General features: G+C 38.9%; 1 protein-coding gene across 1 annotated transcript in view; it reads right to left on the reverse strand.

Annotated features, from left to right (window-relative positions):
• slc12a5a (solute carrier family 12 member 5a) overlaps nucleotides 1–16106 on the reverse strand; it is a 190907-nt gene that overhangs the window by 9943 nt on the left and 164858 nt on the right. Inside the window, exons 7-21 of the mRNA XM_085353479.1 lie at nucleotides 12621–12868; nucleotides 11974–12185; nucleotides 11006–11173; nucleotides 10620–10718; nucleotides 7920–7977; nucleotides 7662–7836; nucleotides 6671–6789; nucleotides 6261–6359; nucleotides 6041–6160; nucleotides 3583–3687; nucleotides 3070–3238; nucleotides 2413–2608; nucleotides 2060–2229; nucleotides 1733–1864; nucleotides 469–576 (exon numbers count right to left, since the gene is read on the reverse strand). Of these exons, the coding sequence (XP_085209605.1) occupies nucleotides 469–576; nucleotides 1733–1864; nucleotides 2060–2229; nucleotides 2413–2608; nucleotides 3070–3238; nucleotides 3583–3687; nucleotides 6041–6160; nucleotides 6261–6359; nucleotides 6671–6789; nucleotides 7662–7836; nucleotides 7920–7977; nucleotides 10620–10718; nucleotides 11006–11173; nucleotides 11974–12185; nucleotides 12621–12868 (2178 nt within the window). The remainder of the gene's footprint in view (nucleotides 1–468; nucleotides 577–1732; nucleotides 1865–2059; nucleotides 2230–2412; nucleotides 2609–3069; nucleotides 3239–3582; nucleotides 3688–6040; nucleotides 6161–6260; nucleotides 6360–6670; nucleotides 6790–7661; nucleotides 7837–7919; nucleotides 7978–10619; nucleotides 10719–11005; nucleotides 11174–11973; nucleotides 12186–12620; nucleotides 12869–16106) is intronic.

Here is a 16106-nt window from a genome sequence, read left to right on the forward strand (position 1 = left end):
ACATATCCTGCCAAAATTATGCCAAAATTTGCTAAATTACATTTAGTCAAACGCCATTTAGCCATTTATGCCCATAATGAGTGTATGTACACTTGTGTGCACAAATATAATTGCACGGCACATATTACATTTATGGATCAGGGACAATTCAAGTTCAACAAAGGTATTAATGAAACACAGAGATCAATATTTTTCATTTACCATACCAACCTAAGCACCATCATGCTGTCAAACAGCAAAGTTTCTGCTGCGGCTGTGGTCTGATAGAAAGGATAAATATGGTGTCCTACTGCTCAAATGTAACCATAGATATGCTTTTGTCCAGAGGGGCTGGTGTGTCATGTTAAGTCAAGTCAAGTCCAATCACGCCAAGCTGTGCCAAGTCGGCCTGTCAAGTCACGTCAGGTTTATGAGTGCATCTTTGAGCGTGTTTCAAAACAAAACTTGGGCATAAACAAACTTCCTTACCTCTCTCTCACGTTCAGTCTTTGTCAGATTGATCTGTTTAAGCATCTGCGAGCGTTGTTCCATCACCAGGGTCTTCTCGTAAGTGTAGGCTGAGATGTCACTGTCATGCTAAGAAAAAGTAACGTGTGGGTTTATTATGCATATGTTTTCTTACTACAGCAATCCAAATCCAAAACCTGTCCCCATCTCTTCTGACTCATCTTTTGACATTCAGACAGAATGCAATCACCGCTTACTTCTTTTTTCTTAGATAGGAGAAAATTCACCTGTGAAGGGTTAAGGCTGAAGTATACTAGAACAGAACTAGTCCAAGCAAGATGCTGACAATTTTAGACAGCCTTTTCTTGAAGACATTTGTGGTATGGACCCATTGTTGTACACACAAAAAATGAGAAATTTGACTCAGGGAAGAATGAAAAAAAGCTTGTGTGAGAAAATTACACTGCTGCCTAGTTTCTCCCCACTGCACACATGGTTAGTCACTTCATATAGTGCACATGAATGCCTAATTGCAGGTTTTGCTTAGGAAATGTTGAAGAAAACCACAGGCTCTCTCTACTGCCATGAAACATTAAAAGTATTATACACTAAATTACAAGCGATAAAATTCTTATTCCTTAATTAAGGGCTTTGGAAAGCCAGACCGACACTCAGCTTTACAGTGTGCTGCTTTTCTAGTAAACACAACCTAGGGAAGGAGGCTTCAGACAATATCCGATCACCTGATATTCATATTTCATGCTGTCCTTTGTGCCATTTACTGGGCTTCTGTAGTGCAACGATCTCAGCAGTCGTGCAGTACCTTTGCCTACCTTTGTGTAGTCTAAAGCAATCAAGCTTTGAGCATTACTGAACATTGTAATGATGTTGCCACCTGAAAGGTACTGAAATTAAAGTACACAATATGAACAAAAGTAATCTCTGCAATTGTTTTCAGTGCCGTTGCCACAGGTGTATAAAATCAGGCACCTAGCCATGCAGTCTACAAACATTTGTGCTTTGTTCCAAAGAGCTCAGTGAATTTGAGTGTGATAATGTAACAGGATGCCAGTGTTGCAACAAGCCATTTTTTTGCAATCCTTGTAGGTGTTCCACAATCACCTGCAAGTGGTGTTAATGCAAAGTGGAAGCATTTAAGAATCACTGCGACTTAGCCACAAAATTAAACTGCGTAAAGTTACAGAACAGGGTCGCTGAGTGCTCAGTACTTCTGTTCATATTGCGTTTGTATAGAAAGCATATATCTTGCTTTGAGTTAACTCACCATTTCTACAACTTCTATCATGGCATCGATACGGAGGTGATAGAGGAATGTGGTCAGGTCCTTTTTCATCTGGATGCTGTTGTCGTCCATCTGGGCCACAGTAAAGATGCGCATCTTGCACTTCCTCCAAACCTGCAGAGCAACAACAAAATATGAGGCATCTCCTCACTCTTCTCATACGTCTGTATGGACATAAAAAAATGTCATTAAGCGTTCATATCATCTGTAAGAAATTTGGTTCTGATAGTGTGAATCCAGATTCTACATTGCCTTTACATGTTTGTGAGTGCATATGGATTTCTTTAAGTAGTAACTATTGCAGGGTACCTTGTGCTGGCGGAGCAGGAAGGGCAGCAGCATCAGCATGCCTCCATCATGGACGATCCACCACACATCAATGTGACCCTCGGTGAAGCGTTCGCCGTTGGATGGGAAGGCTGAGATGTTCTTTGGGACGAGCAGAGCCAAGTTAGCGACGGTAGTTTCTCTGACCAGCTCTGCAGAACAGGCAGACATGGAAAGATTACGATGTGTTGGTTACACTGCATCTGCATTTTTGTTTTGAATGTTTTCTGATAAACCTAAATGGCTACGGCTGATATCAATCAGTGATTTTATTTTATATATGAGCCCTTGTTTTTGGCAGTATTTTTGTTCTTTTTTCCTTCCTAGTAACCAACCAATGAAGTTCCTCCAGTGCTGATGCTCGTCTCCTTGCTTCCAGTTGCGTGGCCATGAGACCAAGACAGCATTGTGTTTCAGGCCTCCCAGCCCACTGGCCTGGAGCAGATGTGATGTAGCATCACGCAGGTTAGAGGACACAGTCACCTGACAGAAGCCCTTCACCTTCTCTGTCTCCATCAGCTTACGCAGTGCCTAGACAGGCAAGAGGCAAGGCGGAGAAAAGAGCTGTTACCACAACAAGCACCGCTTACTATGAAGGTGGTAACGGTCAGACTTGATGTTTCATTTGATTTAAAAATATATATTTGCAATAACATTTTGGGGTTTATGGGCTCTTCCAGAGTCATATTTTACATTTTCAAATACTTAATTAGCTATATAGAAGAAACAAATATACATTGAAAGCTATATGTAAGTGTTTAACATGATTTTTGATAGATGTGCAGAAAAGTCTGCAGGGAAAATATAATTAAGAGACTGCAATCAACTTGTGGTGACACAATATCGTATAGTTCTGTTTACAGTAGCTTCTGTAACTGGATTTTAGCGACAATAGTGCAGATATTGGTCTGTTGTTGTTGCAATGCATTGTGCTGAAAAGTTTAATAAGTTCCAGTGACTGAAGAGGTACAGGCTGTCATTTACAACATTACCTGCTCTGCACGCTGCGCCTGTTCATAGTTGTTCAAGAACGTGCCCCCTAGAGCTGTCCCAACAATAGTTAGACCTTTGCCTGCCTTCAGCTGGTTGGTCAGTGAAAGCAGACGAGGCTGCTCCACATTTTGCTCTGCATCTGTACTGACCAGCACCAGCAGCTGAGGCCTGAAGAGAAGGGAGATCAGAGAGGAGAGGAAGTGATAAGACGGAGTAGAAAAAAAATAGAAGAGAAATGAAAAGAACAGGAAGAGCTGTGAAAAGACAAATAAAGCCACGGGGAAAGGAAAGGCTGAGATGGCCAAGTAAAAGTCCTTGTTTGGAAGGAGAGAAAGAGAAAAAAAATAGCAAGAAAGGTTGATGTTAATATGAATTTACAAATACTTGATTCTCCGACAGCTGTGACAAGAAGGGTCCTATTACGTGAATAAATGAGAAAGCGCACAGACATGTGGTTAATTCCTACGGTAATTAGAGTCATGGTACAGCAACACAGCATACGTGTGTCATACCTCCAGTTTTTGGTGTGTGGGGGACCTTCCTCCAACCGCATGAGAGCGTAACGTGCAGCACTTAGAGACAGACCCCGTATTCCATCGCCCCATTCTTTCTCCGCACTGTGACACAGGCAAGTGCCAATCAATATTTGTCAGTCAAAACATGAACAACAGTTTTTGCAGCTTCACTGTGAATTTAAGAAGTGACAGTGATACAGACAGCCCACCGAAACAAATCCCCTTTTAGATGACAGTTTGACACAATGCAACATGATCACAAGGAATCACAGCATTTAAATACTCAGTGTGTATAGGTCTATACGATAACACTAGAAACATGGTTGATTAGTTACGGTCTTTCAGTCACAGATATGATCAAATTTCCTTCACTTTTCCATGATGCTACACCTAAGATACAGAACTAAGGCTAAAGTAAGAACAGAACAGCACACCTGCTCTGCTTTAAAAAAGCACTACATGCTAAGAGATCTGCTAAGAAAGAAACAGTAATACGGCAGGAAAGTTAAAAAAACATTGTTAGTGGAAATAAAACCTAAAAAACACCAGTTTCCATTTAAATTACAGACAAAAATTACAACTTGGAAAGAAAGACCATTTTTACTAAGTATGACAAAACAAAACAGAAACCACCTTATATAAAATACCATCTAAAATAACTACCAGTCAAAAGTTTGGACACACCTTCTCATTTAATGTTTTTTCTTTATTTTCATGACTATTCACATTGTAGATTCTCACTTAAGAAATCAAAACTATGAATGAACACATATGGAATTATATAATTAACAAAAAAGTGTGAAAAGACTCAAAACATGTTTTATATTGTAGATTCTTCAAAATAGCCACCCTTTGCTTTGCACACTCTTGGCATTCTTTCGATGAGCTTCATGAGGTCGTCACCTGAAATGGTTTTCCAACAGTCTTGGAGGACTTCTCAGAGATGCTGAGCACTTGCTGGCCTTTTTGCCTTCACTCTGTGGTCCATCTCATCGCAAACCATCTTGATTGGGTTTAGGTCAGGTGACTGTGGAGGCCAGGCCATCTGGTGCAGCACTCCATCACTCTCCTTTTTGGTCAAATAGCCCTTACACAGCCTGGAGGTGTGTTTGGGGTCATTGTCCTGTTGAAATGATGCTCCAACTAAATGCAAACCGGTCTGGATGGCATGCCGCTGCAGGATGCCGTGGCAGCCATGCTGATTGAGTGTGCCTTCAATTTTGAATAAATCCCCAACAGTGTCACCAGCAAAGCACCCCCACATCATCACACCTCCTCCATGATTCGTGGTGGGAACCATGCATGTAGAGACAATCTGTTCACCTTTTCTGGGTCACACAAAGACACGGCAAGTGGAACCAAAGATTTAAAATTTGGACTCATCAGATGAAAGCAAAGATTTTCACTGATCTAATGTCCATTCCTTGTGTTTCTTGGCCCAGACAAATCTCTTCTGCTTGTTGCTCTTCCTTAGTAATAGCGTTTTCTTAGCAGTTATTGAACAGGTGATGTAGAGATGTGTCTGCTGCTGGAACTGTGTCGCATTTATATGAACTCTAATGAATTTAGAGAGATGAATTTATCCTCAGCAGCAGAGGTGACTCTTGGTCTTCCTCTCCCGGGGCGGTCATCATTTGAGCCAGTTTCACCATAGAGTTTGACAGTTTTTGTGATTGCACTTGGGGACACATTCAAAGTTTTTGTAATTTTCTAGACTGACTGATTTTCAGCTCTTAAAGTCATAATGGACTGTTGTTTCTCTTTACTTAGTTGATTGGTTCTTGCCATAATATCAATTCTAACAATTGTCAAATAGGGCTGTCAGCTGTGTACCAACCAGACTTCTGCACAACACAACTGATGGTCCCAACCCCATTAAGAAGGCAAAAAATTCCACATATGAACCCTGACAAGGCACATCTGTGAAGTGAAAACCATTTCAGGTGACTACATCATGAAGCTCATTGAGAGAAGGCCAAAGGGTTTGCAGCGTTGTCAACAAAGCAAAGGGTGGCTACTTTGAGGAATCTAAAATAAGAGACATAAGACATTTTTTTCTTTGCTACATAATCCCATATATCTTGCTTCATACATTTGATGCCTTCAGTATGTATCTACAATGTAGAAAATAGTAACAATAAAGAAAAAACATTAAATGAGTAGGTGTGCCCAAACGTTTGACTGGTAGTGTACACAGAGAAAGTATTTGTATACATATGATTATTAACTGAACTCAAATCTTGCAAAAAAACTTTGAAGAGGTTTATTGAACAACTTTACCTAGAGTATAAAGTCTGAGGAAGATCACATATAGAATAAAAAACAACTCAACCAATAAAACAAAAATGTTAAGATTTGCTAATTAGACACCTACCATCTGTACTCAAACTCAGTCAGAAAACTAACTGAAAATAAAGTAAACTGAAAAAAACACCTGATACAGAAAAACACTCACCCTGCAAACTCAATATACTTGTAGATGGAACCGGCAATTACCATAGCGACAATGGCGTAGTACCAGGAACAGAGGAACATAAGAGTAAGACACAGGCTCATCCCCAGGAAGGAAAGAGTCCTATAGAGTGGAATGCAGAGGCAGACAGAAACATGCAATATAAAACGTTTGTGAATCTTGAAATTCAGCTGTTCCTTCACTTTGCTGTTGGTGAACTGACCAGTGGTAGAACTTGAACCGTGGTCTCCAGTTTGGTGTCCTCAGCAGTGTCTGGAGTGCACATGCCAGATTCACAAACATGTAGCACATCAGGAAGAACCTGCAGGAAACACATATGAACAGGATATAACAAACCTCTTCTTACTTACTCTAACAATATAAGAAAGAGCTCACTCATTGAAATCCAGAAGGGCTGTTATGTTAACATCTATGACATTCACTTGTATTTATGACTGCATTACCAAAGCAGAAAAGTGGTCTACCCCTCTGAGACCATAAAATTTGGTATTTGCATTGTTTAAGTAATAACAGGGGACCAGCTGCTCTGAAATCCCCCACGGTTTTATTCCCCTTAATCTATTTATTTTTTCAAATGGCAAGAAATTAAAGGATTTTTTTCCCAAGTCTTACATGGAGAGGATGGGAGCGACTGCATCCAGGGAGGCAATGAGGATCCCACTCTCGCAGATACAAGCCGTCAGCAGGAGGGACCATGTGGGTTCTCCGTTGGCCTTCCCGTGGCCAAAGATCTACAATGCCGGCACAGAAAACATGTTTACACCACTTCTATTTTAGGAGTATGTCTGCATAAACATCTTCCTCTACCTTTTTAATTCTAGTCAAGTCATTACATGTATATGTTGACTGTATGTAATAAATACAAAACAGATTCTATGAAAGCAGAGGATGTAATAGTGGTGATGACACCTATGCATTTATGCTTTGAAGCCTCACAGTTAGCATCTTGGCCTTCTTGCTTTTTTCTATTTTGAGGAGAAGAACATATTAGGTTCTCTATTTGGATTTAATATTGAAACGACTTTATTGGTACTAATGTCATTATTGATTCAATTTACTCTGATTACTTTCCTTACTGATTCATTATCAATTTTCTATGTGAAAATTGGTGTATAATACAATTGTTTTACTGCACGTCTCTGAATATAACATTGATAAAAGTAAGTTAACTGTTGAGACTTTGATTAAAATAGATTTAATACTTTTTGTGATGGTTCTTCTCAGCTCAAATCCATCCCCAAGAATGCACACTCACAAATTAGCAAACTATCAATCACTAATGTGTCCAAAGAGACCTCGATTTATTATATTTTGTACTGTAAATAAAATAATAATTTACAAAATGAACAAGATTGTGTAGTGAAGAAGAACTGAAACTAATAACTGAATACATAAAATCATTAGGATATTGTTTTCTGAGCTAAATCAAGTAAGAAACAGAGTAACTTTCTCATACTTCCATACAATTTCGTTTCTTTTTTTGACCCAGGGGAGTCACCACCTATTGGCCATTATAAAGAATGCACTTTAAAGCCCCTTGCCCATTGGTTTCACTATGTCCACTTCTTCTATGAAGTCTGCTGTAAGAAGAAAACAGACTGACCCGAAGAGCGGGCACAATGCCATCCTTGGCAATGGCCTGCATGAGACGAGGCGCTCCCGTCAGGCTCTGGAGGCCTGCTCCACAGGTGGAGAAGAAAGAGCCAATCACAATCACCCATGGTGATGGCCAAGCCAATGTGCCAATCACTAAGTTCCCATGGACGCCCTCTCCGAACCTAAACACGATTAACCAAGTGGTCAGTCTCAGACTTATTGTTGTATTTAGGGATGACTTTTATTCAATCAAGGATAGACTTACTTGTCCCTGAGGACCACACCCTCAATGCAGGCACCAAACAGAACCACACTGGACATGTCTGAGCAAATATGGTTCAAGAAAGTAAAGTCATTTCATAACGATATAAATAAATGGTAAATATTCAACACTTTTTAGTGAGCCTTGGTTTAGTGATTATAAGAATTATAAACCGTTCCATCTGAAGATGCACTTAATTATCTGATAAACCAATTAAGTGCATTTGCTGAGGAAAGACGTCAATCGTTTTTGTGTAGTAAATCTCTGAGATAAGATGCATATTACATTGCATGTAATATGTCTTGGTTTCATTAACTGGTAAGTGCATAGGCAGCTCAATGATGTGATTAGAGATCCTAATCAGATCCTAATCAGATCAGCCATTCCATTATAGCTGCTTCAGACTACACGGTATAGGCTGCCTTATATGTTAAAGCACATAAATGGCAGACATGTGCTCAAGAATTTTGTACAAAGAGAAAAAAACTTAAAGCATTCATTGAAATATTAACAAGGTTTCACATGACAAAATAGCTCAAACTCTAATACCAAATTATAATACCAATATTATTCAGAAGCCAGCTGCCATGATTTAAACAAAGATAGGAAATGTGTTCTCATGAATGGTAGATTCATATTTTGGACTACTTGAGGGCATTAGACTGGTATCACAGAAGTTATGGCCTTTTCAAATTTAAAATGCTGACCTTTAATTATGAGGCTTCTTGCAGGCCAGTGAGTGCGTTTGTGCAGACACGTTAGTTAAAATCTAAAATTTGTAAACTTGACCTTTTCTTACAGTGTCCTTTATGAACTGATCCGTTTTAAATACCACTACAAATTCATTATCCCAAGTTTGATCACAACAAGGCCAGACATAAAATATAGGTACAGTGAGGAAATAATTATTCAGTCCCCTGCTGAATTTGAGAGGGTCCTCATTTACAAAGAAATGATAATTCTCTAATTTTATGGTAGTTTCATTTTAATGGAGAGAAACCTTAAAATTAAATATTGAAAAAAAAAACAATCATTACATATTTGTGTGTCAGTATTTGTTTAAGTATTGTACATGTGGCACACAGATTATAATCAATCACTAAATAATTGTAACTTGCAACACCATTTCAAATCAAATCAAATCAAATCAAATCACTTTTATTGTCACATCACATGTGCAGGCACACTGGCACAGCACATGCGAGTGAAATTCTTGTGTGCGAGCCCCACAAGCAACAGAGATGTGCAAACACAACAACACAAACGAGCAAAATACAAGAATGGCCAACCTGAAACTAATAAATATATGTACCATTTCACAGAGTCTTACGTCCCACTACCATGGGTATGAGCTAAGAGTATTCAAAGGATGTCAGAGACAAGACTAGACCTGCACACGGCTGGAATTGGCTTCAAGACCACCAACAAGAAGCCTGGTGAGAAGGTAATAGCTGTGATTATTCATGTAAGATTTTGCCTCGTGGGGGTTAGGATGATCATGTGAAAGATGGTGGATCAGCCCAAAACTACACAGGAAGAACTTGTTAATGATCTGAAGGCGATTGGGACTAGTGTCACCAAGAACGCCATTGGTAACACACTACGCTGTAATGGACTAAAGTCTTGCTGTCTCCCTGTTTAAGATGACACATTTATGGGACCATCTGATGTTTTCCAGTGAACTCAGAAAAGACTTGGAGAAGGTGTCTTGGTCAGAAGAAATCAAAATCAAGCTCTTTGGGATCAACTCGATCCTTCCTGTTTGGTGCAAGAGAAATGCTGAATAAACCATTTCACCAGTCAACATGAAGGTGGAAGCATTATGCTTTGAGGCACTGTTTTTGCTGATGGTACAGGATAACTTGACTGGATTGTGGGGCCAATGGGCGGTAAAATGTTGGACAAGAGCCTCTTTTCTTCAGCCACAACACTAAAGATGGGTTGTGGATGGGTCAGCTACCATGATAATGACCCAAAACATACTGCCAAGGCAACAAAGAAGTGGTTAAAGAAGAAGCACATTAAGGTCACTGAATGACCTAGTGCAGGTGTCTGCAACTTTCAACATTAGAAGAGCCATTTTAGCTCCTCCTACCAGACAATGGGAGAAAGAGAGCAGCACAACTGGAAGATGGGCAGATGATGGCTGTAATTGGGAGAGAATCAATTAATAAACCGGTATATGTGTAACTCTAATCCTAGCCCATGGCTCATGAACCACATTTTGCAGCTAAAGAGCCACATATGGGTTGCGAACCACAGGTTGCTGACCTGTGGTCTAGCTAGTCTCCAGAACTCAATCCTATACAGAATCTTTGGAGGGAGCTGGAGTTTCGAATTATTAAGTAACAGCCAAGACAATGGCAAATTCCTCCTTAGGTGTACAAACTGGGTGACCAGCTACATCAAACTGACAATGGTTTCTCTGCCAAGTGCTAAGTCATACTTTGTTTGGGGGTAAAGATACTTTTTCATTTAATGACATTCAAATGAAGTCAGAATTTTATGTATCGTTTTTTCTTCTGGAGTTTTGGTTGATATTCTATCTTTCTCCGTTAAAGGGACACTATCATAAAAACTCTCCATTTCTTTATAGGTGAGAAAACGTATAAATTGAAGGGGATCAAACAATTATTTTCCCCACTGTATATGCAGTGGTGTGTGTGCATAACAACTGCCGTCACGGCAGTTGTTAAAGGATACAGACAGTAGAGGTGGTGGTGATGGCTGCAATTGTTCCAATGGGGATTGACTTCTGTGCATCGCGCAGGTCTCCAGAACGGTTGGATCCAGCCATGATCCCTGGAGAGACAGTGAAGTGACAGTTGTTACCAAGATCAGAGATTTGTGCACATACTGTAGAAACACGTGTGCTACAAACAGCAGAATGTAGTAATTTCAGCTAAACTCACTCAAGCTGAATAAATATAAATGTCTGACATTGAGAACAACACCAGGGATGCCATTTCTCAGATGGTTAACAAAAGAATCACTCAGCAGCACACTGATAAGTAAACAAATTAATAAATGTGTCAATGATGAACAACAATAAGAAAAAACTAAGTGGACAGAACAGTTTATGCTTTCACCTGTCACAGACGGGAAGTAAATGCCAACCAGCAATGTGAAAAAGCTGGTGATGTCGGCTAACACGTAGCGGTTAGCGTTGGTTAGAGGATCGTCCTGGTCTTCCACTGACTCCATCTTATCCCTGGAAATGAGGTCCCCTTTCTCATAGTAGTTTCCAAACAGGTTGTCTGGATTGGCATTGAAGAAACATAGAGAGGACTAGAATTAAAATATTCATGCAGACAGAACCTGAAAATAGGTGTTTTTAATCCTTCCATGTTAGCCAAATATTCAATTGGTGACTGAACTCCATGACTAATTAACAAATTTACTTTATTCTTCAGCCATTCAAAATTGAGTTAGTCACTATTTACAATTTCTAATTAGTTTATTAAAATCAGTAAAAAAAAAAAGATGCTTTCAGAAAACAGAAACATGAATTACTTTGCTTGAGTAGGTGGATTTGGGAGGTTTTTATCTCCCCCTAAAAATGGGAGATAAAATATGATATGTTTTATCTCTAAAAAATAAAGTCAAAAAATTAAAGTGACTTTTAAGTGTGACTCCTTAATTCAGAGTTTACTGTTACACCAGGGTAAAACAAGGTTTGCCTAGCTGTGGTTTTTCTTAGGGTTTCAGGAAGCCCAAGGCTAAGAAATAAGTTTGCTCTACTTTGTCTTTGTAACACTAAATCACCATTTTTAACATTTATTAAAAAGATCTGAAAGCAAATATCTAGAAAAATGAATCAACTTTTTAAGTTCTTTTTACAACATTTAAAGCTGCTCGTACTGGAGTGTTTCTTGATGGACACTCCAGTACTATAACAACAGATCAATGGGAAAAACAGGACATTCAGACCTAAGAAAGTATTTTATCGTAAACATTTCATTTAAAAAAAAAGAAATCTAGAAAAGAACGCCAATGAATTGTCAGTGACTCAGCAGTATAGAAAGATGATAATTGGATCCAAAACGAATGAACCAACCTGCCAAGATTCCACTAGTGACCCCAGGGATGCCCTGGATCTCAGTCACATTGTTGGCAACAAAGTATTTGTCACAGGTAGCGTTGAGAAAAGGTGAATCACAGAACATCTGCCACAGCTGGGTTGTGACTGTCCCATTAGCTGTCTCAATGGTCTTGGCACAAACATCAAAGGACTTCCACACCAAAGTGCGATTCCCCAAAACACACACCCTAGAGGAATAGAAAAGCACACAATTTTGAAATACTGCTGCTGTAGCGACTTTTGTGCATGCGTGTTTGATGTAAACAATTTATTTGGACTTTTTTCTTCTTTAAATTAATTTTATAGTTAAACAATATCTGTTGTTTTAAATTGTTTTCTGACATCTATTGACACCTAGGTTAAAACAATGATGGGTATCACATTATAACACTTAGTTTTCAGGTAAATTCATCTAATTTTTAAATATGTAAAATAAAAAATAAGGCAAATTAGTGCTGGTGCCTTTGTACCACTGATATAATAATGGCATGTTCTCCAAACCTAGCATGTAATTATGTGTTGCTTTTTCTAAAACAGCATGTAGATAAGATGTGTGTTAGTCTGGGCTTTTGTTACCATTTCAGCTTATATAATATTGGATTATCTTGGCTCTAACTGCTTACGGGAATACAGGTGGATCCATGGCGGTCTTGATGACTCCGGCGTAGACAGCCAAGATGGAGAGAATGACGCATGCCAGAAACACGAGTGCCAGCTTGTTAACATATTTTACGCCAACGAACACCACTGTGGCCATGGAGGTCAACAGGATGGTCCCGTACACGCGCATGTTGTTAAGCAGGGCGGCCTCGGCCTCAGCACCCTCTAGGCCCTCCAGGGGAAATATGGCTGCTTTGGGCACAATGTAGATCTGCAGAGGAAAGGAGCTTATTTATTTATCTTTGACTTTATGTATCCAGGGAAATCAGCAGTACTTTTATCTTAAAAAAAAAATCCAGAAAATATCATTGCTGCTCAAGGACATCTTAGTGGAAGTGCGACTTTCACTCCTCACCTTCTATGGCCTGTCTGGGGATTTAAACTGGCAGTTTTCAGGTTACAAACCTGCCTCTCTACCTCACTGTTTGCTGCTAAATGGAAAAGAAAGATGTATATATATATTTTTTTAATTTAATGTATCATTTTTTCTGTGTCATGTCAAGTGTACAGCACTTTGTTTTCTCCTGGTAGTTGTCTGAAAGTGCTATATAAATAAATTGCTTGCTTGCTTGGATATAATAAAAAAGGTGAGAAAGGCAATGAGGGATGAGATGAGTAAAAGAGGACAACTCTGTGAAGTGTGAATATATGCGATGTCACATTAAAAGTCCTCTACTGGAGCTTGAAGCACCAACTCGTACTACTGGCTGCTATTTTAATTCTTAATTAAACAACTCAAGCATGGTATTAATATTAAACATTAACTGCCATTATTACACTTTTACTACGGGTCAGTCTAAGAATAGTCAGAAGATAGATGGTAAACCCCTAATTAGACCGTCACTATCTGTCATCAGGTTTAGATGATTCATTGCAAGGCTGTTACATAAGTGTGGAAATTTGTGTCTTTTTTCTCTCAGCCTGAACACTCTTTATCACTATGAAGAGCAACAAGAGAACAAGCAGTGAGTTGTGGTTTCGGTCATTTGGCTGAATGCTAAGAACAGCACATCACTAGGCAAACAAATCGTGGCTTCACGGTGAACTCTTCATGGTTCCTAAAATAGCAGCATCAGTTTGTGTTCCTGACTTGGGTGGAAGGATGAAACATATTCAAATCAGTCTTCCTCGAGATCCGCTCCTTACAATTCTGCAAGGATTGTTATTTTACAATGGAAACTAAGCCAGCTTTGACCCAGAAGACAGAATTAACCTCCAGACACGATCAAACTCCATATCCATTAGAGGCATCCAGAATAATATTATTAACAATAAAAAATGACAGTTGATAACAGTGGACCAAAGTGATGAGAGCTGTTTCAAGGAATGATCCTGTTACTCAGGCAGTGTCTTCATCCCTTATAATGCAGTATTTGCATAATTACCCAATATCCCATGCAACATGGAGGCATTGCAGTGGAAGAAGTGTGGAGTGAAAGGCAGAGGAGGAGAACGAGAAACAGGAGGAGAGAAGCGAAAGATTGAGATGAAAGATCGCGCCATTTCAAAAACTAATCAGAATTCACATTGAAGAGCACATACTGCGAGAAGAAAATAGCTTCAAAGCAAAGTGATGATGAAAATCAACCAAAGGAGAAGAACATGCAAATACTCTGCTTTGTATTCGTTAGAAGCGTAACATTTTTTTTTGTTTCACTTTGCACTGATTGGATTTCAGGAATATCAGAAGTTTCATTGATGTGGGTCTGACCAGTTGGAATAAACAACCCCCCCCCTCCCAAATTTCAATGAATATACTTAAATTAAGGATTTTATGGTTTCTTTTTTTTTCTTTTTTTTTTTATACTAGACTTGTTGTACTCTCTAATAACTATTCCCCTCTTTAGAAAAATTTAGTCAGCCAGAGGTTTGCAGGCAGGATTAAAAACGAGGGATCATATTCCTTCTGCTGAACAACAAAAATAGTAACAAGCATGGATGAGATTAACAAGCAATACAGGTCATTGTAGCTACAGGAGTAAATCTATCAAATCATTTTTTTAATATATATTTAAAGTGGAGATATTATGCTATTATGAAGGCAGATAACGATACTAACTGTGGCCAAAGTCAAACACCAAGTCAGCCAGAAAGATAAACAAGGATTATTTTGAACTGTAAATCATACAAAGCTACTCTGCGAGAGTCCAGGAATACACACTTTGATCTGGAAATGCACATAATAGGACACCTTCAGAGGAGGAATTTGACATTTGGAGAAATACACAGTTGTTAGAGTTGGACAAGAAGACTGACACACACTTAATATGAAGATTGGAAAAGGGTAAAACAAACTCACTCTAAAATGAACAAACAAGCAAAAAAAAGAAGCTTATATTACAACACTGAACAATCACGTGAAAACAAAATTGTAAATTAGTACTGGAAAATGTTTGTTGTTACCTGGTTAAAACAAAGAACAGAAAGAAAAGATTAGCCACATTCCCTGCACACATTAGTGATTAATGTTTAAATACCTCTGGGCTAGAGGTTTTGTTTGGCTCCTTGCCTTTAACCATTGAAACGTTTCCAATGTTGGCTTCAAATCTGCTCGGACCAGAACAACATGGTGCAAAAATCGTTTATATATTACCACTATAATTGAATCTAAAGGGTAATATTTTGCCACTGGAGCACAACAAAGTTCCCCTCAGAGTTGCGGGTCTGACAGTGTTATCACCTTGGTAAAAATTGTCAAAATGTGATGTTGGAGGGTTTACTGCAGGGAAGAAAAAGCTGTGATTTGAGTGGTCATCGTCTACTAACCTGGCAGCTCACATCGTTTTTCTTTTAGGTCATCGTGGTCTTGTGACATCACGGATGAATAAGCTTGAAATGGATGTCATTTCAAATAGACAGGATATTAGACGCTTTTCTCTCTCACTCACATAGAAGTGAACTCAAAAAATAAATAAATAAATGTGGCAGCTGTTTGGGATGTATTAAAAACGTCCAAAAACGAGCATTTAACCAGAATCAGTTCCAGAATAAATAAGTGGTTCAAAACAGGCAGTTCACCTGAGGAGAAGTGCATCACTTAATATGATTCATAAGACTATCTAAGACTTGGTGATCGCTGATTGGTTGAGCCATGATGGGGTGAGTCAACTTTTAAATGGTCCTTCCACACTCCAGGCTGGATGTTTGACACTAGCAGATAAGCTGTTTTCACACATGCGTTTCATTTCTAAACATTGGTGAATAGCAGAAAGAGGTGAAGCTGTTACAAGACAGAGACCTGAACAACGTGGACAGGACTTTATTATTATTATTATTATTATTATTATTATTGTTGTTGTTGTTCTTTAACCACTTGCATGGTCTGAGGGTACAAATGCCATAATATTAATTATGGCATTAAATACTAATAAACTATGCTACACTAATGAAATGAAAAGAAAGTTAACATGTTACTGCCTGGTGATGACATTAACAAAGTCAGAGAGAGT

The sequence above is a fragment of the Diplotaxodon limnothrissa genome, linkage group LG5 (genome assembly GCF_057381915.1).
Source record: "Diplotaxodon limnothrissa isolate DT_005_m linkage group LG5, D_limnothrissa_male_GT1.1, whole genome shotgun sequence".
Classification (NCBI taxonomy): domain Eukaryota; kingdom Metazoa; phylum Chordata; class Actinopteri; order Cichliformes; family Cichlidae; genus Diplotaxodon; species Diplotaxodon limnothrissa.